At 39.5% G+C, this 27,297-nt stretch overlaps 4 protein-coding genes and 2 pseudogenes across 9 annotated transcripts; 4 read left to right on the top strand and 2 right to left on the bottom strand.

The window, feature by feature from the left end:
• Positions 1-74: 74 nt before the first annotated feature.
• ubtd1a (ubiquitin domain containing 1a) lies at positions 75-20,916 on the bottom strand. 2 transcript variants are annotated; one of them, XM_079560316.1, is made up of 5 exons: positions 20,804-20,916; positions 5,485-5,568; positions 2,587-2,814; positions 1,110-1,295; positions 75-880 (listed from the first exon to the last, which is right to left on the bottom strand). In XM_079560316.1, exons 2-5 carry the CDS (start codon positions 5,558-5,560, stop codon positions 660-662), a joined length of 711 nt encoding a protein of 236 aa, XP_079416442.1. In that variant the 5' UTR covers positions 5,561-5,568; positions 20,804-20,916; the 3' UTR covers positions 75-659. The 2 variants fall into 2 exon arrangements, with proteins under 2 accessions (XP_079416442.1, XP_079416441.1); XM_079560315.1 differs by lacking the exon at positions 20,804-20,916 and adding an exon at positions 5,916-6,234.
• zdhhc16a (zDHHC palmitoyltransferase 16a) lies at positions 6,776-10,899 on the bottom strand. The gene is made up of 11 exons (XM_079559670.1): positions 10,735-10,899; positions 9,825-10,082; positions 9,547-9,741; positions 9,378-9,466; positions 9,270-9,298; positions 8,984-9,117; positions 8,359-8,442; positions 8,179-8,264; positions 7,780-7,903; positions 7,628-7,698; positions 6,776-7,554 (listed from the first exon to the last, which is right to left on the bottom strand). Exons 1-11 carry the CDS (start codon positions 10,747-10,749, stop codon positions 7,452-7,454), a joined length of 1,188 nt encoding a protein of 395 aa, XP_079415796.1. The 5' UTR covers positions 10,750-10,899; the 3' UTR covers positions 6,776-7,451.
• On the top strand, positions 11,145-12,890 carry mettl18 (methyltransferase 18, RPL3 N3-histidine). Its single transcript, XM_079560549.1, has 2 exons — positions 11,145-11,322; positions 11,911-12,890. The coding sequence occupies exons 1-2, from the start codon at positions 11,227-11,229 to the stop codon at positions 12,862-12,864; spliced, it is 1,050 nt and encodes a 349-aa protein (XP_079416675.1). The 5' UTR covers positions 11,145-11,226; the 3' UTR covers positions 12,865-12,890.
• Positions 16,759-21,778, top strand: sufu (suppressor of fused homolog). Of its 3 annotated transcripts, none has more exons than XM_079560313.1 (12): positions 16,760-17,209; positions 17,980-18,114; positions 18,351-18,487; positions 19,110-19,252; positions 19,381-19,466; positions 19,544-19,616; positions 19,737-19,890; positions 19,964-20,066; positions 20,383-20,517; positions 20,774-20,912; positions 20,990-21,058; positions 21,149-21,778. In XM_079560313.1, the coding sequence occupies exons 1-12, from the start codon at positions 17,061-17,063 to the stop codon at positions 21,236-21,238; spliced, it is 1,413 nt and encodes a 470-aa protein (XP_079416439.1). In that variant the 5' UTR covers positions 16,760-17,060; the 3' UTR covers positions 21,239-21,778. The 3 variants fall into 3 exon arrangements, with proteins under 3 accessions (XP_079416440.1, XP_079416439.1, XP_079416438.1); XM_079560312.1 differs by having other exon boundaries at positions 16,761-17,209; positions 19,734-19,890; positions 21,149-21,777; XM_079560314.1 differs by lacking the exons at positions 20,990-21,058; positions 21,149-21,778 and adding an exon at positions 20,633-20,666 and having other exon boundaries at positions 16,759-17,209; positions 19,734-19,890; positions 20,774-20,873.
• A 1,139-nt stretch (positions 21,779-22,917) lies between these two features.
• LOC306965159 (E3 ubiquitin-protein ligase TRIM8-like) lies at positions 22,918-26,131 on the top strand (annotated as a pseudogene). The gene is made up of 4 exons: positions 22,918-23,442; positions 24,991-25,086; positions 25,795-26,028; positions 26,096-26,131. The product of its transcript is annotated as an E3 ubiquitin-protein ligase TRIM8-like (transcript).
• Positions 26,132-26,239: 108 nt separating this feature from the next.
• LOC306965158 (E3 ubiquitin-protein ligase TRIM8-like) lies at positions 26,240-26,911 on the top strand (annotated as a pseudogene). The gene is made up of 2 exons: positions 26,240-26,345; positions 26,433-26,911. The product of its transcript is annotated as an E3 ubiquitin-protein ligase TRIM8-like (transcript).
• The last annotated feature ends 386 nt before the right edge of the window (positions 26,912-27,297 follow it).

Raw genomic sequence — 27,297 nt, 5'->3', positions numbered from 1 at the left:
TAATAGAGTAATAAAGAAAAACCCAAATCAATCTCAAACACATCATTTATTGACGAGTTTTAAGTACAGTCATTAAGTATTGCACTTTAAAAACTGCACCATCCTGTTTTAAAATCACCTTTCTCCAGAGTCCTCTGTGTCAAACCTCACTCTCTCAATGAAATGAATAGTGCACATGAGTACTGTGAGGTAAAACTATATTTATATAGGGATCAATATTTAGTGCTTCTTAATTTTCAGTCACCACATTAATGATTATGATTTTTTCAGTTTATAAAAAAGGGGGGAGGCAAGGAAATATGAGGTTTACCGCAGGCAGAACGTACGCAGTGCACAGAACATACATTACAGAAAGGGGCATGTAAACAATAGGAAGAGGAAAGATTTTTTTAAGTCCACATAAAGTGACAAACGGACAAGCAGGCAGACAATGGTATGTGCATCCTAAGGTTCTAATATAGACTAAAGTGATTCAGTGCTTATTGTTAAATTGTATTGGAATAAGGTAAAATACAAAAAGGAGCAATATAAAAGCAATATTTCTATATAAAAAATATACACAAAATCCACTGCAGTACCGATTGAGAATAACTTCAAGCTTTACATCCTTCTTCCCTGTTAATCCTTATTTTTGTTTTTTTCACTCTGTGCTTTCCTTGTCACTTCGGGATAACAGCAGTTGGTGGGTTCATATTGACAATCACTTGGACAACAAAGTCCTTTTGGATCTTGGCATCTTGCAGTCGAGTCTTATCCGTGAGCAGTTTCCCCGAGAAGAACCACCTCTGACATGAAACATCAATGTCTTCATGCTCCTGCAGCTGCTTCTTCAATTCTGCAATCGAGTCGACCATGCTGGCTGTCAGACGCACATCTTTCCCTGTAAAAAAAAAACAAGATAGAAGTGAATATTGGTCTCAGCTTATATTACCATGATCGAAAACCCAACTGTGAGACATGCAGTGGGGAAAAAAAGTATTTGGTCAGTTTCACATAGACATTCTATTGGATTTTGGCCAAATACTTTTTTTCCCCACTGTATATCTTGTTCTGCTTGGGCGAGAGACGTAAAAAACTAGAATCATTTTTCAGCAGGCTTAAAAGCATACCTGTTGACAGTCGGACACGTAGTTGAAATTCCTGTCTGGACGCAGGGGGCAGAGCTTGTTTTTGAGTGTTTTCTGGGTCTTTGCTGTCAGTACATGTTTCAGTGATGAGGTTTACGGGTGGGGCGAGAGTGTAGGCAGGGAGCTGGTAACGGTTTCCCAATTCATCATAGCTCTCAGTGAGTGAACCTGTAAAGGAATAATCAATCTTTTAGTCTGCAAAAGAAAAACTGAACCATTAATAACCCTTCTCAACTGTCTCAGCCAGTGGTTCTCAACTAGTGAGGGATCTAAATGTGGCTTGCAGGCCTTTACCCGTTTTCTGTAGATTCAAGCATTGATTGTAAGTGTGAGTAAATATTATAAAATAGTATAATGTTTGTGAAGGCTCTGAGTTGTTCAGGGATCATTCATCGTTTTACAGATTTTCAAATATCGTCAAGTTGGTTGAGTCTCAATCTTTTTCGATCTTTATCAAGATTTTTTGGGGTAATATAAAAACTATACTATAGCAAGGTCAAAATGCATTGTGTCTTTCCTGTACGTTGAAATTCATTTATTAGGGTTACGGTTTGTTTTGATTCTTTACAGGTTCAAGGTTTGTCCCAGAGCCACACCAGTTGAGAACAACTTGTAAATCACTTGGGACCATTCAGCTGAAAGAAAAACATAAAGCACAGACGGTTTGTTAAATAGTCAGACAAACCCTTGCTTTCGCCTCACTGTGCCATGTTAAGTGTACTTTTGGATGAGGAAAGCCTCTTGGTACCTTAACTTCCTGGCCTACCATAACAGGATCTGTTGACCATCTACCTCACACTAGTGAGACCATGCTTGGAGTAGTGTCATCTTAGTGGGGTGCAACAATGGTCTGGCTACACAGCTAGAGAGGGTGCAAAAGAGGGCACTGATGATCAGCTCTAGAGGAGGAGCCACACCCGAGTTACCCACACTGCAGAGCAGGACAGAGACGGCTGCTGTGAAGTTGGTCAGACAGATGGGCCACAGTAGACGCCAACTGCTGCCTAAAACCAGAGCACAGAGCTCTCAAAGATTTTTGCGCAGCGGTAATAAAATCTCTGAGCACTTATATCGCACTGGAAGATTGTGAGAATCTGTACTGCCAAGAGTAATCCAGCGGCACAATCAGGACTGAAAAGGGTGATCTTGATGTTGTGATTGATGATTTTATCATCAGTTCTTGCAGACATTCAGTCTTCGATTGCAAGCATGACTTAATGAAATGAACTTGAAACGTGGATTTACATTTGGGCATGCAGCATTGCTCCTCTTATGTAACTGTTACAGTAGTAATCTCTGTAGCGTGGTATTTGGCAGACTGTTGTGGCCAAACACCACACTACAGCACCCGAATTATGTGCTGGTCCTTTGAGTTCTTTGACATTTACTGCTTTCATGTTAAAGCCGGGTCAACCACATAACTGAGTAGGAGTTGGTGTGTCCGTGCAGGTGTACATACCGTGAGGCAGAGTAATGCAGGCTCCATCAACTATTGCCTGTGCTAGCTCCAGGTCATTGCACTCAGCCGCCAGAGCCGCAGCTCGAAGAGCATCCCAGATTTCTTTACGTCCATCGAAGGCTGGAGCTGTGTCCCAAAACTCATCTCTTTTACTTCTGAGCTGGCCCTCAGTCATTGGATAGTCACTCTTCCATTTTGGTCGTTCTTTCTTCAGAGGCTCGTTACGTCCTGAAAAATTAACATATTGCCCCACTTAAGTTTTTTTGTTTTGTTGATAGCATCTGTTCCCTTTTCAGTCACAACCTTAAATATAACAGCCGCTGGTGTTTGTGTTTTCCATTCAAACTACAATTAAAATATCATCTCTAATGATCTTTTGACATTTTGAAATTGTTGCAGTACAATTATCTCAGCGCAAAGGGGTCCTGACGGCCTGGTTGGGAACCAAAGATTCTGACTATTAAGTAATTCAGATAAGGGCAGAGGATAGTTTTAAGTCAGGGTGAGGTTCAACACTCGACAATTATAACTGCAAATTCCATTCAGAGCATTGCACAGTCTGTTGCCATATCATGCACCAAGAACCTCTGCTTGATTCAGAGGGAAACGATTATTTATAGTGCTGTGGATTACTCCAGTGGACAGATTCAGATGCATGGGGCTGGTGAGCACATACAGACACACTGCTGGATTATAGGCACTAATCAGGCCCTACATAACAGGATTTATCGGTCTCTATCCCACGAGGCACTGGTTGGAGAGACGCACCGTCTTTGGCTGGAAAACTATACAGTTAAATGAACATTGGTGCAATTACATAAACAAAACCGCTAGTCCAATAATCAACTAAATCAGCACTTTACAGAAGTGTTGATTTGACAAACATATTTGATTGTTGTTGGAAAGCCTGTTAAACCCCTTACAACAGCTATAACGTTGAAATGTAAAATAAAGTTACAATAGCTATATTACATTGTATGGCATGTAAAGCAGAGTGATGAAATATAGGACAAACTGAATTATACAAAAAGATGCAGCTTTTTCTCGTCTAAACGTCCATAAGTCTATCCTCAGCTGACATGAGGACACAGAGTTATCGATCACGACAGGCTATCCCTAAAATAAGCCAACTACGTAAACATGTACAATGGGGCGTAAATGACCCCCGGAAAAGTAGCTGAAGCAGTACGCTGCTAAAGCTAATGGGAATCCAATGAAACATAGTAATAAACTTTAAACAATCAACCACTAAAATATAAAACAATGTAGTTTTCTTTGCACAAATATGTCTTTTCATTGTGATACTTTAATTAGTCTGCAAATTACAGGGCACACTGTGACTTTGAAGTAACATCATTACCTACGCTGTACATTTCTATGCCTCTTTAAACATACATTTTTTGTTTAATTAAATATTTTGCCTTCAATCTCAGTGTGCTCTTTTTGGGATGCAAGAGATGTACACTGAAAATTAGCCTTGTGTGATATAATTGTTATTGAATGTTAGATGATCTCTGCATGTCTCCAAAATAAATAAATCTTTTGTAATAAAGTCTCTAAAATAGACAGAAAATTACTCTGAAATGTCTTTTTACCAGTCAGGCGTCACAAACAAAACATTCTTAAATAACAGCAAAGATACTTACTTTTCCAAAAAATCCTGATTGGTGTATTTGGAGCATGATAATAGGTGCATTCTCGAGAATTGGGAACTCCCATTGTAGTTTATTATTATCGGTCAAAAAGGACTAAAATTACATCCGCACTATAAAATCCAACTGTTCTGCACTTGAACTGATGTCGTACTGAACTGATGGAGCACAGGCTGCATTGACAACTCTTCCAGCAGGTTAAAAACAACAACGGTTACTCCACTTGTATCCTCCCATCAGTCAAAAATAACTCAAGATCAGTTCATGGAAAGACACTATACAGTGCAGGTAAATTCAGTATCTCACACAGTAGCTGGGCAGCACGCCTGTAATCCTATGATCCCTATTTAGAGAGAGGACATAAATACCCAGAAACAACACGCTAAACCTATTAACATATAGTCTGTTTGAGTTTTGAAAGTACAGGAGCACTGTGGCCCTACAGCTCAGAGAGTCCCTCCACATTTGTCAAATAAGTATCAGAATGTATGAATCACAGTAAGTCACAATAAGGCTGCTTCACTGTTGTACATGTGACGCATGTTAAAGGCACACTGCGCAACATTACAGGTGTATGTGTTCCAGTGTGACAGAGGAACAAAACCGCAGACAAACTCAAAATCAATCGTGACAGTGATACCGGTCAGTACACATGCAACCGATAACCATCTACACACCAGCAATGGATTATAAAAAGTAAAGCAAATAGATTTTCAAACTTAATGATTACTTGTAGACAAACAAAACAGCAACATGTTCATGGAGCCGGTGATGTCCCGCTCCCAGCTGAGTCAGGTCTGAGGAGAGGGGTTATGGCGCATGCTTCTGAGTTCTTTTAAATTATTGCTTGTACTTGATTCATTGAGTGAAATGATAAGCAGTAAAGCTTTAGAAGAAAATATAATTAAAAATCCTATAAGTCAGAACTTCAACTCAAAGTGTCAAAAGGTCAGCTTTGTGCAAACAGAATAAACAGCGGCATGTAGAGCTGGTGTTCAGGCTATAGCTAAGAAAATCAATATCTCTTTCAGTCGCTTAATGTATCATTCTGTATTACGCAGACAGACAAAAGAAGTCTGCTTAGTCTGTCCAGAGTATGAAATACTAATGACATTTGTCTTTCTTAAAATCAAACCTTCTGTTTTAGTTATTATTTCTTTACTTTTCCCTGCCCCATCTCCTTCAATGACATCAAGCTGCAGCTAATGTGATCATGATGATGCTGCTGCTCAAATATGATGCTTACCTCCACGTTTCTTGCTTCTAGTGGATATGCGGACACTCCCTTGTCCATCCGTCCTCCTCCCCACACAACCTCCCATGACTGTTCCTGAAAATCAAGGAAGGGAACATTTCGTTTTAACGTTTTAATCTTTGCGATCAATCGTAATCAATCTGTATTTAATTTGAATTTAACAAGCGCATACAGAAAAATGACAGCTCAGCACTCTGTGTCAGACAAGCCCCTGTTTACGTCACGTGTACTGCCAGCTGACAGGGACACGCGCCTAAACCCCATGGCGTTTTATCTTTATCACAGCAAACATTTTATTGTAATGACAGTAAATTGCATATTTCAGGCAGCTTGACATTTTGTGCATTCTAACAACATCAAAAGGCCTATGGCTACTTAATTAGATTTTTCTCTACAAGATCGAACAAATTGTCTACTCTTACCAGAAATCCAGTCTGCTAAATTATGCATCCGTCTGCAGTTTGCTTGCCACATCCGAACAGAAGAAATGTTTCACTTAATATCAAAGTGACAGTCAAAAATGCAAGTCAGCAGAGCATCACCCTCAAACTATGCGCTACAAGGACGCACGTGGCAGGCTCGTGCAGCCGTGGATCCGACGGTACAAGAAGAAATAATCATCCTTCACATTTCTATTATGGAGCTCGAGTTTCTTTGCCCCAAAGTCTCATTGAATGAGTGGTGGCTCCCACACACGAAGCTTTCGCTAGGCTTCAGAAAGATAGCCTTATCAGATGATGCAGCGCATGCGCAGTCCACATATTCAAGAGAGCAATCTCCCAAATCCCTTCACACATGTGTGACGGGGACATTTCTTTTTTCTTCAGTGTTTAGGCCAGTTTGCCTCTTTATCTTATACATTTTCGCTTGGAAACAAATAAGTGCCAATCGTCACAAAGGTTATCGGGTCATCACACTGAGTCACCATGTTTCCATCATGGATCTATTATAATAAACGGTTTCCATAGATTGATGAGGTAATGGGAAATTCAATTCATTTCAATGCATTTTTCTCAAGTTTATGGAGACATTAAGTCTTCGACTGTGCTGACAAGATTCCAGAAGGATTTTTTTAACGAAATAATGATAAAGTTAAACCTGGCTGTATGTGAATTCAGATTTTGTCTGAAAGTCTTGACAGTTTGGGCCATTTACAAAATGCCTTTATTTTTATATATACGAAACATTAAATGAAAGAAAATTTCCAGTACATGTTATCAACTGTACTTGATACCATATCAGTGTCATATAAATAAACAACATGGCCTGTGTTTGCTAATGATTTTTTATTTTTCATATGTTGTTAAGATTGTTTATATGACCAATAACTCGTTCATGTGGATTTTACTTTTAAACGTAGGAGGAAAATCAATGCATCAAAGTCTGATGTAATACAGAGAATCTGCAGATAAAACGTGGAACGCATCACAGTTAATCCTCTTCGGATTCTGTGACGCAATACAAATTCTGTCTGCAAGCAGACTGAATAAATAATTAAAAATGGATCCCCACAAACAAAGCAAATATAGAGATTTATTATATTAACACAAATTGGTGATAAATAATACAATAAGTCATGTAACACTTGGGTGTTTCTTACAAATGTCATAATAAATGATTTTGGACTGAATTTTAATTACTGTGTGACCGCGTATGTGGATGACGGTGCCACACACAGTAATTTAGTCAAATGATATGTCAGTCAATGCACATGGCTTATGTCAAACTTTTTTTTTCTTTTTTTTTTTTACATTTAGAGTCAAGTAAGACCAGTTTCTAAGCCTGGAGGAAGTATGAAAGAAAGCCATTGTCTTGAAAATGTTGACCATTATCTATAAACCACAACATGTTTGAGGTATTGTAGTCACTCTGAACCTTGGGTCAAATAAAGCCAAACTGCACAAGTCTTTTGTCAGTTCAATGACCTGGCAAGAGGAAAAAGCTTGTGCAAATAAAAGTCATACAGCTACCACATCCTTTTTGAATGGGAATATATCCCAGGTTAAACCATTTCCATAAGGAAGGTGCCCAGAGGGAAGTAAAACACGCGTCAGCCAGTGACTAGAAGAAAAAGGAAGAAGAACATTGGGACCTTATTGAGCAGTATACACAAGACAAAAACAATCTCACATACCTTCTCCTCTCCACTCCGAGGAAGAGTTTCCAGTTATTGAACTTTCCATAATTGAAGGGATTTCTGTAAATCTGAAATACAGAGTATGCTAGCTTATTTTACTAGCATACCTTTATTGTATACAAAAAATTAGCTGACAGAAAGGAACTTACTAGTCCCTGTTTTGCATGTCGCTCAGTCTCTTTGCTGTTGATATGTTTTTCAATGCTGGTCTCGCCTCGTGTTATTAGAACGGCATGCCAAAACGTTAGTGCACCCAGGGCTACGCCCGCTGTACTGAACAAAAGAAAAAGAAAAAAAACATTTTGACAGATTGCCAGGGTAATAACAAGTTGTGACGTCCCCACTCCCCAGTGCTTTAAAGTATGTAATTTGGAGCTGCTAAGAAACAGCTACTTTACTGTAATAGCAAACACATTTACTATTCTGAAGTGTACATCTTAAAGTTTTTTTTGTGGCTTTTTGGTATAAAAAAAAGTAAAAAGTAAAACAAGTATTATGTCTTCCTTAAATATAAATGTTTTTCATGAAAATTGTGAAAATTTAAATACCTGGCGAGAACCCACATGTAGATGATGCACTTATTAAACAGCTTATCTATAAAGGTGTATGAAGGCGCAGCGGTTTGATACTTCGTCTAAAAAAAAATTGAAAATGAATTAATTTGTGCTGCCAAAAGTTGTTATAGTTTGTACCAACATGCATTTATAACACTGTATTTCTGATTATACCTGCCCAGAGGGTAAAAGCCCAATCAGAGGGCCAATCCCAGTTACTGGAACACCCGGCTTGTCCAAATCCAAATGCTTCATGCGCTAAAGAAAAAGACCACAGGCCCAATTGTTAGTGACAAAAAGAGGAAGAAAAGCCCAAGTCTAACCAATCACAAAGTCATGAGTAAGATTAATGTGGATTGCAACACCAAAAGAGTGAAGCTGGCCCCCCTTTAAACGTTAATTTATATATAATAATAATAATATGTAAAGAGTTTAATTTGTCCTGTTATACTTTTTGAGATACGGATGGTTCTTTGTTGCATGCTGCACCTCAGTGGAGGACATGCGTGGACCCCTCAAGGTTGTAAAGTTTGTAATATTTAAAAAATATGAATCGAACTAGGACAAACGGAAATCTGTAAACACAAACAGCACAGACGTAGCACAAACGTTTGACACCATTTTCAGCTGTTTTGGAGCTTTATAATGGGCAGCGTGACCTCAGATCTGATCAATAAAACAATCATTAATACCTCAAAACCAACCGAGTGACATATTTTTTAATATAAATTTGAGTATGAGGGGCCAGGTTACAGCGGTCACCATCACCAAAAGCCCTGGCTGAGTGCAATAACCTTACCTCAAGAGTATTGTAGGCATCCATAAAAAGGTTTCTGCCACTGATACTACAGTAGGCACAGCCAATGGTCATAAAAAGGCAGAAGGAAAAGAAATATCTGTGGTTGAAATGGCCCACACAATTATTTAGCCAGGCTGAGGTGCATATGTAAAGGAATATCAATTCAATAAAATAGTAGGAGCATTGCTTTCAGGTCTCAACATGTTTACCCAGTGGCCTTCAAGGATGAGTTCAATGCTAAGTATAAATAATGATTTTAACATAACGTTTACACATGAAAGGATACGGCAGTGATGGTCCATCTTCAGGATGCACCTGTAGGAACAGCAGAAACCATGTGCTATTATTCTAATTTAAAAAGGGGGGATGTATTTAGGAATGGAAGGAAATGTACCGATTACAAATACCACAGTGGTGTGCTCTGGCAGGTTTGGGCAGAATGCATTTTTTGCACACCGAGACAAAACCAATGTCATTTTTTACCTAAAAATATAATTTGTACATTTGTTAGAAGATGCAGTTGGATGGAGGTTACAAAACACTTTTCAAATAGCTTGACTTACTGTGGGGAGATATCCAGGAGACGTCTTAGTAGCTTTATAATAATGAAAATATATCATAATAATATTCCAGTGGCCATAGCACATATGCCACACAAACCAGCCAGTAGAATACGTTCTATGAGCCAACGGCAGAATAACCACATAGGCTATGACAATGACAGAGCTGGTTAGGATAACAACCAGACAAACAAACACCTTTAATAGATGACAGAAATTAAAGATCATTAAAATGTAATAACCATTAAACAAATAATTATTTGAATAAACAGACGACTCACCAAACCAAACCAGCGGGTAACGTAATCCACAGACCAGAAGACTGGTTCAAATACAGAGTCAAAAACCACATCCGAGTCAGTGAGAGAGCTAAAGTAAAGTGAGTTTCCCAAAAGTTTTACGTATGCCCATCGTTCCTTCAAGCACAAAGGCAGTCTGATCTTTCCTTTCCTGGTGCAAGATCCTATAAGCATACATCGCACAAGGTGAAGAAGAGGGCTGGGGCACCAACGCATTCTGCATCTGCGCTTTCCACACACCTATGAAACAAAGCAAGCTGATCAAAGAGCTGTGGAAAATGTGTTCCTTAAACATTTTCATACTGTAATACATTAAAATGCAAACATAAAATAAAATAATTACATACTAATACTACTGTAATCTTGAACACAATCATTACAAGCTAAATTGACCATCTTAAGTTGTTAAGTTGTTTATTTGACTCACCATAGCAGTGTCAACTATCTTCAGTGGTAACAAAAGCCAATGTAAGCGACAAACTTTAAGGGCATGTTCATATGGGGTTCTGAATATGTGCCAAGCTGAAGCTGGTCAGTGCCAAGAGACAGGTGTCTGGCTAGACCACATTCCAGTTTAGGAGGAGACAGGGTGGAGTCTGGGTGGAGGTACCTAGTGACCTGGTGGCTCACTGCACTACAGACGGCGGGCCACGGAAATGAAATATACTGCATATATTTCATTGTCCAAAGCAGCGGACCCGTGCACATGATTTTACGTAAACAAAGCGTGCATATTGCCTCCAACTACAACAACAAGTAAAAACAATCATTACATTATTTAAACTGCCTGACACTCCTAAATCTCTTTTGTTTGAGTGTGGTGCAGTCTATCTATTAAACCGTGCTGCTTGTATCCCCAAATATACTCGAAGCTTTGTATATAAATACTTACTGATTCTAGACGCATAAAAACATTTCCTTTTCAGACTCTCCCGGCGACATGTTTAAAACTAAGCGAAAAGCGTTGAAGAAAAAAACGCAAAATAAAGACGAACAATCCGTTGAGCCTTTTGACAGTTTACAGATTTGTATCCCAATCAAGATTGAGTGCGCATGCGCAAGCGAGCCGCGAAATGCAGTATGGGTGTTGGAGTCCGAAAGAGGGTAAATAACGTGATTATGATTTTACTTTCTTTGATTATTCAATTGGTTACACGTAGTAATTAAATATTTCAAAAGTTAAGTCATTTTTCTAAAACTAAATGCTCTACTATAAACATATTACAAAAAAGAAACGTACCCCTTTTTGTAATAATCATGGGAAATGTAGTTTCTTGATACCTGCCATTCGACCCACCCCCCTTCCCTTCTTTGCCATGTGGTGGAGGAATTAAACCATAGAATTGAACAGAAACATAGTTGTTTGTGCGAGGTGGCATTTATCATGTCGTTTTGTTTCAACTTTGACGTGGAGTCCCAAACTACAGTCTCGAGTGAAAATGACGATATCCAAAAAAAAGAGGTCAAGTTGGCTGTACATGTGAGTAGCATTAGCATTGTTGTTGTAAAGCAGTATGGTAAAAAGTTTGGTCAAAGGAATAAACATAAATTCAATGTAAGCTTTTAAATCGGTGAATAGTGAATAGTCTACTAGCAACATGTGTCCATATCGGATTGTTTTTTTGTGTTTAAATCCAAGGAGTCATGCCATAACCATAATCACCAACTCATATCTTGTTATTTGCACTGTTAATTTATATGTAAAGTATATTCATTTGGTTATGGGCTATATCACGTAGGCTTGAGAAATCTAATGAAAACCATTGTGAACATTGCGCTGCTGTTTTTTGTTTTCATAGCACAGATGTATGAGGGACTCCAACACTAGAGAGCGCACTTGCATTGAAATTAAATGCAGTCAAAAAGGTCACTTTGTGGTTTATCTCTGACAAAGAGTTTTAACATTTTAGAGTGCCAAATGCCCATCACAAGTTGTCAAGTATTTTTGACAGAGAAGTGGCAACCATTAGAGTCCAAAAGGCTTATTCAAGAATCATTCCTATTATGGGAAGGTCCATATTACATGCACATTGTCAACTGTATATTATTAGTTTGCTTGTTCTTTCAGGTTGAGGACAAACCCAGACAAGCTGAGCAAGTCAAAGAAGCCAAAGAGCACCCGGTTCCAATCGATCCACACTTCCTCCTCGCCGATGCTGTGCCTGAAACAGTTCACATCGGGACGCTTCCCCCTCTACACTTCCTAAATGAGACAGTTTTTGAGAAGACTGCCCCGGAGAGAGAAGATAAAGAGAAGATCCTTTCCCGTACTTTGCAGCAGAAGTCCGACCTCATCTCTGGCGTTTACGAGGGAGGACTAAAAGTGTGGGAGTGCACATATGATCTATTAAAACTGATTGAGAAAGATGTTGAGACATTTGGCAGCAAGATGATTTTGGACTTGGGGTGTGGTGCTGGGCTTCTGGGGATTTTGGCTCTGAAAAGGGGAGCCAGGGGGGTCCACTTCCAAGATTACAACAGCACTGTTATTGAGCAGCTCACTGTGCCAACTGTAATACTAAATTGTCAAGAAGACGATGTAAACAGTGAAGATGAAAATGGAAGTGGAAAGGGAAAAGTGCAGAACAAAAGCGATTGTGCTACGACTGATAATAGGGACTCAAAAGATGGCAACCCACCTCAAAAAAAGCGAGCTATAGACCCAACTCTGCACACATTATCAGCAAAATGTCGGTTTTTCTCTGGGGACTGGAGCACATTTCTTTCTTTACTTTTGAAAGAAACGCCTCCTCTAAAATATGACATTATACTTACATCAGAAACAATTTATAATGCAGATTACTATCCTTCCTTACATGACACCCTTCAGGAACTATTAGCTCCAAAAGGTTTGGTTTACCTCGCCACCAAATCCCATTATTTTGGAGTTGGCGGTGGGCTGCATCTTTTTGAAACATTTGTGCAGAAAAGGGGAGTTTTTTCAGTAGATCACATTTGGGATGGAGAGGAAGGACTTCAGCGTCATATCGTGTCTCTCAAGTTTAAACAAGCTAAGCATTAAACCTCTGTACATTTCCTTTGAGTGGCTTGAAGGATGTAATAAAACATGCTTGTTCATCTTCACAAGGTTCTTTAGTTTGGGATTTTTTAAATATTTCTGCCTGTAACTACTGTGCATGTGAAAGGGGCTGTTACAGGTCTTTAGATGTACACGGAGGAAAGAAAGGAAATGGGCTCACTGACCTTTTGCTAGTGCGTTCCCCAGTGTTCAAACAGCAGCATGAAAGCCGGGCTTGTTTCTGAAGTCCAGCGCAAAATGTCAATTGCAACTTATCCCACTAGTGCAAGGATGTAGTTTGAAAGTGGACTCCGGTGTCACCGCACATCAATTGGACTCAATGGGGTCCTAGCTTTCATTTTAGTAATGGCATACTTTGTTTTTTGCTGGGAGTATCTGTGACTTCTACTTACTGGGAACAAGGAAGCATGTAAATGTTCTATAAATCCCCTATTTGCCTGCCTCAAGGAAATTGTCGGTAATACTGTTGGTCATATGGGAGTTTCTGAGGAAGTTTGATGATAGCTGATTACTGGTATGTGAAAGTACTCGACAAACATATGAACACGAATCGATGACGAATACCATAATCCAGAAAACACTTCTCACCTGAGCTGCGTCAAACACCTCATCTTTGACGCAGGAATGGTTGGTAAATATTATTTGGCAGAGGTCATGTTTATTGGAAATACCAGCCCAAACATGGCCAGCATTTTTTCAACCCCAGTAGATTATGACCAGAATTTTCCATACATTATTGTGTAATTACATTATGACTTTGGAGAGCATGTCACTCTGTGCAAACAAAATTCTGAGGCCAGTTTCTGTTTGAGCTCGTCACTGTGTGAATTTCATAGTGTCCGTTTTGTCATCGTCACATCATTACAACAGCTGTTGAAAGCCTGTGGGGGAATTCCTGGTTCCTCTTGCAGATGCGGCCTTTCCTCTGCTTACTTTATGGGAACAAGAGGGCAGGGCTTAAATCGGATGGTTTTCCTCAGAAACTATTATGTGTGTTGATTCACTGTGAGGGGGCGTGCTCTTCACTCCCACTGTTTCCTTCTTACTGGGAAGTGACTGTCAGGCTTACGGTACGGGGGGAGGGCATGATAACAGTCAAAAAGGGAGGGAGCCTGCCTAATGGGTAATGTGAAAGGTGCTGGTATTTAAGGTCCTTCACGGTGAATGTCAGTCACATGTGCTATATCCATTCACGGGATCAGGAGAACCGGAGCATGACATGCAGGTGGACTGTTCAAGGATGGCTGTGGCTGAAGGCTTGGCACTGACTCAATTCTCAAATATTTGTTTTTTTTATTGAAATGGATCAATGCAGCAGTTTTCTCTGTGTTTCCCCACCAAATGAATGGAAGACTAAAGACATTGACATAGGCTTATGTATCTCTGAACCTATTAATCAGGTAAGTAGCTCATACTGATAACGGAACTGAAACAAAAGAAAATATTTCTCACTTGTTTTGCATGACTAATGTGTGTAAATATACCATATATCGTGATGAAATTAGTTTATAGAACAATCACTGTGTTGTATTGAGTAAAATAGCCATGATACAAAAATGTATAGTATGAAACTTAAAATAATCATTAATGAATAGATGTGCTATAATTGGGTAGATTAAAGTCTTACTTTGACAGATTTTATGTCACAGGCAGTAAAACCGGTTGCTTCTTCGTGCAACTGCCAGGGAGATAGCAGTTTCCTGAAAATGTTCAGGTGTGGCCTTAAGTTCATTTCATGTCATGCATCTTTCCAACAAGAAGGAGCTGCGCTATCAAAGGAAATAATTAATATTTGAGTCTATCACATAATGAAGGAAGATATTGAGACAGTTGGTTAATATCAAACTAGTATCAAGGGTTGAAAGATACATTGACCATAAGTTATTTCCTTGGGAGTGTGCGGCTGTAATTGATGAGTCACATCAACTTCTGGTCTTTGCACTGTCACAAGTATTTGAATTAGTGCTTACATCAGGAGGTAAACAATCAAGCTAACGTTCAAGAGCTGTTGGATTTACAGAAAGCTGGTCCTTGTAATGTCTAATGTGTCAAGTGACAGTAACACCTTTTACTATTGCATTCTTTGTCTAATTTTAAATTGGCCTTGGGGTATTAGACAACTTTCCGAAGAAGGTTAACGTTACTGAGTCATGCTTGCATCATTTTTATCAAGAAATGAGTGGGCAGATGTGTCATTCTTTCTGGCCCTAAACCAGTTTCTGTTATTAAAATCAGTATATCGTCATTGTTAACTATTAACAAATATATTTTCTCGTGAGTTCATTTCAGAGTCTGAAAAAGGTGATGTTAGGGGCTCTGCCCTGAGAACTGTATTCCATAGATGGTCTTCAGGTTTCATCTATGGGCCCAGTTCTTCTGGTATAGCACCATTATGACTCCAAAGTAAAAAGTCTAATGTAGTGTAGACAATTGTTTTAAAGCCTGTAAAGTGAATGTTGATTACAGAATAATAATAAAGAAACAATCAAAAAGCCTGAATTGTGTGTGTGATTTGTAATGTTTTATAATCTTGTTTTATTTTATTTTAAACTGTTTCAAATAACTTTTAGTCATTTTACAATAAATAAATAAATAAATAGCCTAAATAAATTACTGAACCAGAAGTGTTGTTTTCGTATAAAATATTATAATCACTGTATATAGTGTTTCTCAAATTGATACGGGGTGATCTTAGACTTTATTATTTCCGTTAGAGAGTTTTATTTTTTTATCTGTGATTTAGTAATGCATATATACTTGGTGTTTATCTGGTTTAGACATGGTTTACACTCAGTAGTTCAGCCAAAATACAGGTGAAACTCGGAAAATTATATTATCATTCATAAGTTCATTTATTTCTGTAATTCAACTTAAAATGTGAAACTTATATATGATACACACTCATTACATGCAAAGTGACATATGTAAAGCCTTTCTTTGTTATAATTTTTGATGATTATGGCTTACAGTCCATTTTCAAAATATTCAAATTCATAAGATTTTTCATTTGGGTTGTTTTAAATTGAGCCATAATAATCAAAATTATAACAAAGGTTAAACATATCTCACTTTGCATGTAATGAGTCTATCAGAGTTTCACAGTTTAAAGGAGCTATCCTTGATTTTTTAATTTTCTGTTATTGGAATTACAGAATTATTGGAATTTAGTATATGGTAAAAAACATTTATCCAAAAAATACTGGTTTTAAAGCCTTTTTAACAGTCATAAAATGTCAGGCTAGTAGGCATATCTTACAGTGAAGTGACAGTTTTCCTCCCTGAAAGTTGTGAAACCTGGTTTAAACGTAGTCCCTGTGATGAATTTTGACGTTGTACATTTTTGTAAAGGTCGAGATGAGTTTGGACCAGAAAATAGCAATTTGCAATTTGAGTGACCCTGTTTCTTTGTACAATCAGGTATAGCTCCTTTAAGCTGAGCCATAATACTCAAAATCATAACAAATAAAGGCTAAACATATCTCGCTTTGCTTGTAATGAGTTTATCATAGTTTCACACTTTAAGTGGAATAACAGAAATGAGTGCACTTTAACGATATTCTAACTTCCCGAGTTTCACCTGTATAGCCTAGTCCATTTTAGGTCTAGTTTAGAACATATTTTCACCAAATTTAGTCCTGATTTGAAAAGAAAGGTCAAATATTTGAGGTGGTACTTGATGTGAAAAGCTTGAGAACCACTGTCAGTATATTACATGGCTTCATGGGGAAAAGCGTTCCAGAGAATTCATGTAGGATATATTTCTCTCTCTCTCTCTTGGCTCACAACATTTAGGAACAGCCCTTTCTAACAGTAGATCATAGATTTAATAAATAGCAGAAGACTATTCATTGTTGCTGCCCAGGCATAGACACTGCCACTTCTTTCCTTTTATGATAGAGCCTGAAACCGATTGGTCCGATTGGCCGTCGGTCATTGACGCACTACGTGATTTTGAGCCAATGGCGGCGCAGCCTGAGACTTTTTTTCTCCACGGGGTGAGCAACAGGCTGTGGCTGCAGGAGTGAACGAGGGTTTTTAAAGTTACACACAACTTTTTTTTGAGAAAGTTGTTGTTGTTCTTGGGTCTAAGGAAACTTTGGTAACATTTTTTTTTTTACTAGTGAAACGTTTTCGCTCTGTGGTTTTAAAGAAAAAGTTGCATTTGTAAAGGCCGTGCGATGGATGAAGCACGGCCTACCAGTGGATCCCAGGCCCACGGACTGGTGCCTCTGTTTCCCCCTGGACTGCAGGCGATATACGGAGAGTGTCGGCGGCTTTACCCGGACCAGGCTAACCCGCTACAAGTCACCGCCATCGTTAAATATTGGTACGTATCAGAGAGCAATAGGGACATTTGTTATGGCTTGTTTTTCTTGAGTACATCTGTAACTTTTCTTGACTGAATGTTGGCTAACAGTTAGCGCCTTGGCTACTACATTGTAGTTAACATGGGGTTTAAATTAAAAAGCACAGGGTTTACTTGTTCACTGTTTTAAAGGTACACAGTGTAACATTTAGGACTATACTGTTGCCTAATGACCAGCTCAACACAGAAAATGCTGTTACTGCAGTGGGCAATAAAAGAATGGATTTGGATGAGACCTCACCTACTTAAATCTCAAAATCTACTGCCCACGGAGGCAAGCTGGAGACGTACCCACTCCCAGTAAAGTTTACAGTCATATCATTTTTCAATTATGAAAATATCTGTCATAAAATAAATGCTTGTATTTCAATTTTATTAATTGGGTATAATTCTACGCAGTGTGGCTTTAAATAATACTGTCTAATAGAGTTTGAGACTTGTCTTTGATTGCTGTAATGTACTTATACCCTTTCGGTCTTGGTTGTATTTATATAAGTTTTTATATTTGTATAGTTTATTATTTATCTCTGTCACGCTTTTTTTATGTTTAATTTTGCACAATTTCACCAAAGAAAATGGCTAGTTTTTGAAGCTGACGATGTCAATCAAATCTATTGTGATTCTGATGTGTTTGGCTTTGTATGAATGAACACAATGGGTGATAATAAGACACAAAATATACCTGTAACAACAGAGTAAAGTTAACAGTGCTAATATTACTTGTTTCTCAGGTTAGGAGGACCAGATCCACTTGATTACATTAGTATGTATAGGAATGTGGGGTGCCCGTCTCAAGACATCCAGGAGCATTGGCACTATGTCAGCTTTGGACTGAGTGATCTTTATGGAGACAACAGAGTTCATGAGTAAGTACATTTTTCTCCCTGTTTTATTTACATTGTGGGATGTCTCTTTAAACCCCCAGACCTTGTGGATTATGCTAATTATTTGCTAATGTTGAAAGACTTTAACAGTGGACCAACCAGTGGCAGCAGTCAAAAAAGCTTTTCTTATTCTAATCCAGCTGTTGGTATTGACACTCTCTTTGGCCTTTACGGCAACATATGAGGATTAATTTGCAGCTGTTGTTGTTGTTTGTCAGATTTACAGGAGCAGGCGGGCCCAGCGGTTTTGGGTTTGAACTCACATTTAGGCTTAAAAGAGAAGTTGGAGAGACAGCCCCACCAACATGGCCAGCTGAACTCATGCAAGGCTTGTCTCGCTATGTATTTCAATCCGGTAAGACACAAAGAATGAATACGCGTTTGTACAACAATATACATCAAATACATATTTGAGGATGCCAAACTAATTGTATAGCTGATTAATAGGGCTGGGGTGATATATAATTTTGTGAAATACTGTCAGATGTCTTGCCATATTCAATCATTTCATCACAAAACATGTAATTTTAACGTTCATGACTGACGAAAATCAATTCAAATCAAATGTTCTTGACTTAAGGGCTGGGGCAACTATCAGTATTGTTAATGGCAGCTTTGATATCTTGATATAAAGTGACAAAATCATCTTGTGTTTTCTAGTTTTTAGTTCAGGTGAAATTATCAAAATGTGTTCTATTTTGGCAAAAGTGTATTGTATGAAAGAGTCTAGTGGAAAAAGACCCTTTTTTGACACGTCCCTTTGCTCCTCCAGCTGGGGTCAATTTGTGCGTGGGTGGGCTGGGCCTCTGGGCAATATGAATGCTCTGATTTGTGGTTTGCCTCTCTTTTACTTTGCCTTCAGTAAGTTGAAATGGGACATATTTTTACCTCTCAGGGAGTTGGAACCTCTGGGTTAAAGTGTTTTCTAAATAACTGTTGCACGATTTTCATATATATATATTTGTTTTTGTTTTTAGAAAACACGTTTTGTAGTGGTGATCATGTGTCATGGCACAGCCCTCTTGACAACAGTGAATCTCGCATACAGCACATGCTGCTGACAGACGATCCACAGATGCAACCAGTTCAGACACCATTTGGCACAGTGAGCTTTTTACAAGTGAGTGTGATCTGCTGTTTACGTTTCAGGTTTTTGTCCATTTTAAATTTGGGCAGTGTCCGTTTTATCGTGAGTATATTGTACTGTATACCGCAAGCATAATCTAACAAAGCTGTGGTCTTTTATAGATTGTAGGTGTGTGTTCAGAGGAGCTGCAGGCGGCCCAGCAGTGGAATGGACAAGGCATACTGGAGCTGATGCGCGGAGTCCGAATGTAAGTTACTTGGAGCTTAAATGAAATGACATGTATTGGTGTAATAAAACGCCTCCACATTTACCATTCGTAAACAGAGCTGGAGGTCCTTGGCTTATCACTGACATGAGGCGCGGGGAGACTATTTTCGACATTGATCCACACTTACAAGTAAGGCTTAATTAAGTTCTGTATGATAAATGTACATTGTATAACTTCACAGTAATATTAAGTTGTTGTTATTATTTGCTAGTGTTAATGATTGCGTATCTGTGTTGCTCTTCTAAGCAGGAGAGAGTGGAACAAGGAATAGAGGCAGAAGGCTCAAATCTGAGTGGGGTCAGTGCTAAGTGTGTGTGGGATGACCTGAGCCGACCACCAGAGGATGAAGAGGACAGCCGGTCTATCTGTATTGCTTCTCAGCCACGACGACTCTCAGATAAAGGTACTGATCACTCGGCCACTTGTTAACTAAATGTAATAATTTTTTTGATAAATTAACTTGTTTGTGCTGACAGACACAGAGCAAATAAGGGAGACCTTGAGAAAGGGATTGGAGTTTAACACAAAGCAAGCATTGCCACCAATCAGCGGGCCGAGGCAGAACCATGATCGACCTCAGTGAGTGTCCGACAAGAATGCTGTTGTATACCATAAGATATATTATGCATTACTTTTTGTGCTTTACCATATAAAACACTGCATATTATCAAAAACGTACCTAGTGGTGTTAATTTCATGGGATACATTATTCTGTTATGGTACAAAAATGCCAAGGCAATGGCAGGGTTGAATTAGAATTGGGCATAATTTTTCAAGCAGATTATAATACTGGGGAAACACTGAGCTAAGGCACCCATAAGTGGTAAAAATGTCAGAATAAAATATGGATGCATGTATAAAATTCATAATATGGAATTTCTTTTTGATCCCACAGAAGCAGAAAGGACAGTTTGGAGAGTGAGAGCTCATCGGCCATCGTTCCACATGAGCTGGTTCGAACACGACAACTGGAGAGTGTCCATCTAAAATTCAACCAGGAGTCGGGCACATTGCTTTCTCTCTGTCTGCGGTAGGCATTGTTGTTATTTTCACATCTTTTTCTGACATTTTAGTTATACATGGAATAAAATTGACACATGCACAGTAAATGGTGACTAAAATTGATTGACTGCTTTGTAATTAAGGTGCAGATATTTTGTCCTCTGCTGAGAACATTAGGTATATTACTTTGGCTTACACTGACAGAACATAAATGGCATCACATCACGCTGTTGTACATACTTCAAATAAACAGTGTGTCCCTGATGTTTCCATATATTTTACAGGGGGAGACTGCTTCACGGGAGACACTTTACCTTTAAAAGTATCAATGGTGACACAGCCATAACGTTTGTTTCATCTGGAGTTGAAGGAGCATTCGCCACTGAAGAGCATCCGTATGCAGCTCATGGCCCGTGGCTCCAGGTCCCTACACACACAGTCACATCGATTACATTTCTTTCACAAGAAATCTTTTTTGATTTTTTTTTTTCTTCTTTTAGATACTGTTGACTGAAGAGTTTGTGGAACAGATGCTGAGCGACATTCGAGAACTAAACACTCATGAGGAAGTAAGGGAATGTTGTACCTTTCAATTCAATGTTTAGTCTTATTTTTTTTATATTTTTGATCTTCTTTATCTCATTTCCGTTCCTTTACAGTCAAAACTACCAAAGGAGTACAGTTGGCCAGAAAAGAAGTTGAAAATTTCAGTACTTCCTGATTCTGTTTTTGATAATCCACTGCAGTGAAAAAACGGCTGCAGATTTTTACAAATGGACTAACAGGACAAGTGTCCTGCTGGAGGTGTCCTCCTCCTACCACAAGACTGATACATGAGTAATGCAGTGTGCTCTCACTAACAGAACTGCATTATAAAGTGCCAATTGTTTGACATTTTTATGAAATTTGCTGCTTTTTAAACACTAAGTTGGCCTCACAAGACGTAGACTTCCTCATAAACCATGTTAATGAGCAGGATGCCGGATTCACCTCCAAATCTTCACTTTGTGCTCAACAGACTTAAATTGAAGCGACAAAAATGCTTATTTATTTAGTGGTGGAGTCCAGCAAGTAATTGTATTGTTTTCATGATAATTTTATATGATATATTTGTGATTTGTAACATTTTTGACTAATGCTGGATGTTTTAAAGTCATACCAAAGTTCTCTCACTTATGCTTTTTGTCACAGACTGGTGCTGCATGTAGGAAATCCTACAAACCTTTCCACAACCACTTTCTGTCTCCTTTTTCATGTTTTGTCCGAAATTGTCCCTTTAGAGTTTTGAGTGTTTCTAAATGTTGTTCTACTTTTAGATTCCTATAGATCTGTATTTGTTAATTAGTGCCATATATAATATTATTGCAACAGTAGGCTTCTTGTTGCTGCTGCTGCTACAATGTATCAACTGCACGTAGATCTGCAAAACAAAGCATTCCATGCAAACAGAGAGAATAAAGTTGCAACTTTTTACATTCTTTTACATTCTCTTAATGCAACTATCTCATATTTTATTCTATGAATTATTTGTGTTATTATTTCAAATATATTTTTAAATACTTTGTCAGAGCCGCAGAGCGTTTGTTTTGTGAAGATTGGCGAATAAATGTGGGAAAAACCTTATGGTGTCGCTGATACGGCGGATTAGGATTTGTTACATTCTTGTACCCTCTGAACTTTCTTCGGTTCTTTCTGTGGCCGCGGTTGGAATCTCAACATTGATTAGTTCTATGGTCGACTCATCATGTCTCTGTAATAAAATAGTTCATCTCCAGAGGATTGACCCGATGGTTGCCCCAAATTCCTGTGTGCTTCCTGCTTTGGCCCCTCCCCCTCGGCCTCCGCTCTGTGACGGGTTGTTGGTTTTTGGAGGGGGGCAGTCGATCCGGCCTCCCACGTGTACTTCTCACACCCACACTACATACTGGTGAAAGGGAGAGGAGCGGATCTGCCTCAGTGCAGCCTGTGTGTGACCAGCAGGCTCTGACCCGGTCTGGAGAGGAGGAGAGAGGATGATTCAACGACACGGGGTAACGCTGCTGCTCGAACTAAATACACGCGAGACACAAAATCTCATTGTATGGTTTGAGTTTGTGCGCAATAAATTTATGTTATGTGCTTGATTATTTTACTTGGCAGGTACTTGGCATGTAGTATAGCTTTAATCATTAACCTTACTTTCTTCAAAGTGTGCTGTGGAAAGATTGTATTAGTTTTATAGCTTTCAGTTATAATGTTAGATGTATGTTGGTATTACACTGTTGGAACAGTGATTTGATGACTATCCTATAGGCTAAAGACTATTTCTTGAAAAGAAATTATGGTAAATAAGTTTTAAATGGACCTGCTTAGTATCCGTCATAAGCCATAACTTTAACCTATATTAATCCAGTTATTTTTGCGTTTAGTTTGCCATCCAAATGAAGTCATGATTGCAAGTTGGAAAAACTGCTTTGAAGAGGAGCTCCTGTGCCCCATATGCTTGAATGTTTTTGAACAGGAGCAGCATTTGTGAGGCATGGGACAAACACAGCCTTGCTGTTCGCTGCTGCCCTGAGTGCAATCATGCCTATGACCCCGAACCCACACTGGAGAAGAACATTAAGCTCACTAACATCATAAAGCGCTTTAATGCTTTGAATGCTGGAAAAGTCCCTTCTGTGCTTCACTGTGTGCTCTGCAGGCGAAGGCCCCCTCTACCTGTGCCGAAAGTGTGTCTGCGCTGCAAAGAGCCCACGTGCACACACACCTCCAGCAGCCTTGTGCTGCCCCGGGACATTTGTTAGTGGACGCAGAGGAGTTGAGTGCCTGGACTTGCCCCACACATGAGGAGTACAGGCTGCTACACTGTGAGGAGGAGCAAGAGGCTCTGTGTCCCTTCTGCTGCATGTCTCACTGCAACAACCAAAGGCACACTGTCAGTGATGTGGATACTAGGCGGATACAGATGCAGGTATTTATACTCTACACTCAAAAACCTCACGCTTTCACTTAACCCTCATTCAGGTGTGGGTGCAGTCAAACTGGCCCATTGCATCTTTATTTCTGATATTTCCGCCAGTGAAACACAATGTTTCAGACACCCTTTTTTGTTGTGCAAGTTTCCCCGCTGGGCAAGACATTATCATACATATGCATGGACTCATTCTTTTCTGTAACCTTGATACCCCACCACTCCCCCATTACTGCCCCTGCCTTCGGGTAAGCACTATGACTCAATCTGAATCCACTGGTAATAATCTCATTGAGAGGGGTTTTCCACTTACAGTATGGTGCTGTTAGTTAGTGCGAAAGTAGTTGTCGATAGAATTATATAACATTCATAAATGTATACATTCATTTTACTTTCCCCATACACAGACTGCTGTGTAATGTTCAATTATAATGGGTCATATTGTAAAAAACACTCAACACCACAAAGCATTTTTTTAGGGCTTGGCCATTAATCGAAATGTAATCAAAATCGCTATTCCTACTTCAATCAATCTCAATAATCGTCATGGGACTTTTACAGCCAATTCTTTGACAGAAACAGCTAGACAGTTCCCTCTATTTCAGACAAACATTAAGATAAAAAGAGAACAGTTCAGACTGCAGAATCTGGCTTTAATGATAATAATGCATTAGTCTTATATAGCGCTTTTCCAGACGCTCAAAGTCGCTTTCCAAGTTTGTGCATTATTCATTCACACTATGCTCGGTGGTGGTAAGCTACTATTGTAGCCACAGCTGCCCTGGGGTAGACTAACGGAAGCGAGGCAACCAGTCGGCACCATCAGCCCCTCCCACCACCAACCATTCACTCACTCACTACATTCACCCTGGCTTCCTGGTGTTTCCCAAACCTTGTCCCATCCAAGTACTGACCAGGCCCTTCCCTGCTTAGCTTTCAAGGTCTGACGGGATCGGGCAGAGCAAAGGCGGTATGGCCATTTTATATGTTTTAAAGCTCACACTTGTGTGTGAGCACTGAACTGTATGGCTGGACTTGGGATGTGAAGTGATCAGATATGTCTTCTCTTCTTCTCTTTCTTTTTATTGTTGAATTGTTTGATGCTTTTCACAATTTTTTTCCTCTTTCTATTCTTTTATATACATCCTGAAAAGCCTACAGATCTGCAAAGATCTGCAAAGAGCTGCCAACAGAGACAAAGAGCTGTTACAGGGACTGTCCCGCCGGGGCTGCAAATTAGCCTACAGCTAGATGCCTTATGTACACATCGGCCACAGAGTTTGCAATGTTTACTTGTACTATCCATGTCAAATAAACAAATAGATAAAATTAAATGAAACTGCTCTTTAGATTTTTAGTCTCTGCTGGTGGCGACCTTTCTATTTGATGTGACTGACAAGCTTTGTTGCACATCATAATTGGCAACCTTTATGTCTGTTTGTGAGTGTTGATCTTTTGAACCAGAGTTTGTGCTGCTACGAGTCTTGACTTTAGGATGTAAACAGTTGTTGTATATAATATATTTCTTGTGTTTGGATGTCTCCACAGGCCTTGATAATGAAACAGCAAAAGAAACTGGAGGACCGTGTGCAGAGTATTGATGATCATGTCTCCAAGCTGAACTCTGACAAGACTCTGATCAAGGCACAGTAACAATACTTTTCATCTAAAGCTCCACCCTAGATGAAGAGCGGCACGGTAGTACAGTGGTCCCACCAGGGACAGAGCTTTTCTGTGTTGAGTTTGCATGTTCTCCCTGTGTCTGCATAGGTTTCCTCCGGGTACTCGTTTCCCCTACCCCTAAACACATGTACAATAGACCAGGATGAACGAGAGTGTGTTTGAGAGTGCACATGGGGGATGACGGATGGAAATTAGCCCAAGGCTACAATCCGATATTCGATGAGCTGGTGATGTTCACTCCCAGCAAAGTTATGAGTCAGGTCTGTGGAGATTCAGGCCCAGTCATATTACAGCTATTATTGTATTCTATTTGGGTGGTGAAATGTTTGGCTGTTTTGCTTTAAGGTTAAAATACTTTGTCTCCTTAGGGACCTATCTTAACATAATGCTGGGGCAATCTGTTATGAGCAAGTGGTCAGGTACCAATCTCCAGATGGAGCTGGCCATGGTCTTAGTCAGGAGCACCCTACTAGGAGATTAGCCTGTTGCCTATTTGCATTATTGGGAGCTCTCAAAAAGCAAGCACCAAATGAGTATAACTAAAAGTTAACATCTGCTTCAGAAAAGATAAATAACAACAGCACCACAGCCTTGGCCAGCGTCTATAGTTGGTTCATGGCTATGTGAGGACTGTCATATCTGAAATATCTTCTTGTATTTTGCCCATAGGGAGCAGTGTGTCAGTTAAAAGAGTGTGTACGTGGACAATACTAGCGAATGCAAGCCCTGATGGAGATGAAGCAGACTGAAACCTTGCAAATACTGGAGAGCACTTACTGCTCTTATATGACGAAGAACTCACGGCAGGCTGTGCAGCTCACTGACATGCACCACAAAACAGAAAGGCTCCTCTGTTCTTTGCAAACGCTCATCCGCTCATCTCACAGCATCAGCTTCATGAAGGTACAGCATCCAGCAGTTAATCAACATGTATTATCTGTGCCATCTGTACAGCTCTGTTTCATTTCAGAACACATTACCATACCATCTGCTCATGAACAAGTGAGCACCTCACGACTTGCCTCAGAGTGTGTACAAAGTCTTACTAAATTAGTTTTTTTAATTGTTGTTTGTATGGATCTGTTTTCTAAGGTCATCACACCTGAGGTAATCACACCTGAGTCGTGACATTCCTCTTCTTAAAGTTGGGCAGCTCCGATGTCATCAGTTTCTGTCTGAACTGGTAGGGGCAGAGCACAATTTGCAAAAAATACTGAATGGTAAGATAGTAGTTTAGATAGGAATGAATGAATCTCATGTATTTTTTGTTTTATTTTTATTTTCCATCTCCATTTTCTGTTTTCCAGAGCCAGTGAGTGAAGGATCTGTTCTTGAGCTTGTCACTCACTGCGGTTTAATCGACATGCACACAGTCCCGTCTGGTTTACACAAAAGAAAATATAGCACAGCTTTTTTAGACAACAACAGTGAACTTGCAGCTTCCCAAGATCCTTCAGCTTTACTTTACGGCAGCAAAAAAAACCTTGCTCAATGATCAGGCTCACAGTGCAGTGTATCCTTGTGACAGTCTGTTGCAGAGCCCCACAGTGGGTCTCGTCAGAGGCAGCTGCCTTCTTCTCATCACCTTGGTGCTTGAGGCCCCGGCTGCAGTCACCACTCAGGGACTGTTTTTCCTTCGTCATGTTTTCCCAGTGGAAGTGCTCAACCAGCCATGTTTAAAGGGAGAAAGGTGCCCATGTGTACTCTAAATAACTCCTACTGCTCCGCATGCTGGACCATACCCTCCCGCAGACCACTTCCCCCCTCTGCCCTGTCAAGTCTTTAGCCATCACACCGTCCCTGTGAGCCAGCCGTCCCTATGCAGCTTTTTCCAATGAGGAGCATGATGGACGCACAGCAGTCAAAAAGACATCCAAAGCATTATAGAAACAAATAAAATGTTTTTTTTTTCAGTGCATCGTCTGCTACATAGACTGTAAAAAAAACTACTAAACTGCTATAACCTTATAATTAAGATGAATGGACAAGATTACAAATACAAGCAACTACAAATCGTCATCGGGTGCTTTCTTCAATACTGTAGATGATGGAGGACAGGAGGATGCCTCTACATTCTCCAGGTGAACTGTGTTTGGTGTTATGCTGACAAGTGAGACAATGGTGTATGTACACACTACACATACCGCCTTTGCTCTGCCCGTTCCCGTCAGA

This window comes from Gobius niger, assembly GCF_951799975.1.
Source record: "Gobius niger genome assembly, chromosome: 7".
NCBI lineage: Eukaryota > Metazoa > Chordata > Actinopteri > Gobiiformes > Gobiidae > Gobius > Gobius niger.
This window is presented reverse-complemented; position numbering and strand designations above follow the sequence as displayed.

Coding starts and splice junctions, on each gene's coding strand:
- ubtd1a (XM_079560315.1), bottom strand. CDS start 5,967: ATGTGGCAAGCAAACTGCAGACGGATGCATAATTTAGCAGACTGGATT. Junction 5,569..5,915: donor TTTAGCAGACTGGATTTCTG/GTAAGAGTAGAC, acceptor CTTGATTTTCAG/GAACAGTCATGGGAGGTTGT. Junction 2,815..5,484: donor TAGAAGCAAGAAACGTGGAG/GTAAGCATCATA, acceptor TTAATTTTTCAG/GACGTAACGAGCCTCTGAAG.
- zdhhc16a (XM_079559670.1), bottom strand. Junction 9,299..9,377: donor CACTGTGGTATTTGTAATCG/GTACATTTCCTT, acceptor CTGTTCCTACAG/GTGCATCCTGAAGATGGACC. Junction 7,699..7,779: donor GACATGCAAAACAGGGACTA/GTAAGTTCCTTT, acceptor TCTGTATTTCAG/ATTTACAGAAATCCCTTCAA.
- mettl18 (XM_079560549.1), top strand. CDS start 11,227: ATGTCGTTTTGTTTCAACTTTGACGTGGAGTCCCAAACTACAGTCTCG. Junction 11,323..11,910: donor AGGTCAAGTTGGCTGTACAT/GTGAGTAGCATT, acceptor TTGTTCTTTCAG/GTTGAGGACAAACCCAGACA.
- sufu (XM_079560312.1), top strand. CDS start 17,061: ATGGATGAAGCACGGCCTACCAGTGGATCCCAGGCCCACGGACTGGTG. Junction 20,067..20,382: donor CAGAACCATGATCGACCTCA/GTGAGTGTCCGA, acceptor TTGATCCCACAG/AAGCAGAAAGGACAGTTTGG. Junction 21,059..21,148: donor AACTAAACACTCATGAGGAA/GTAAGGGAATGT, acceptor GTTCCTTTACAG/TCAAAACTACCAAAGGAGTA.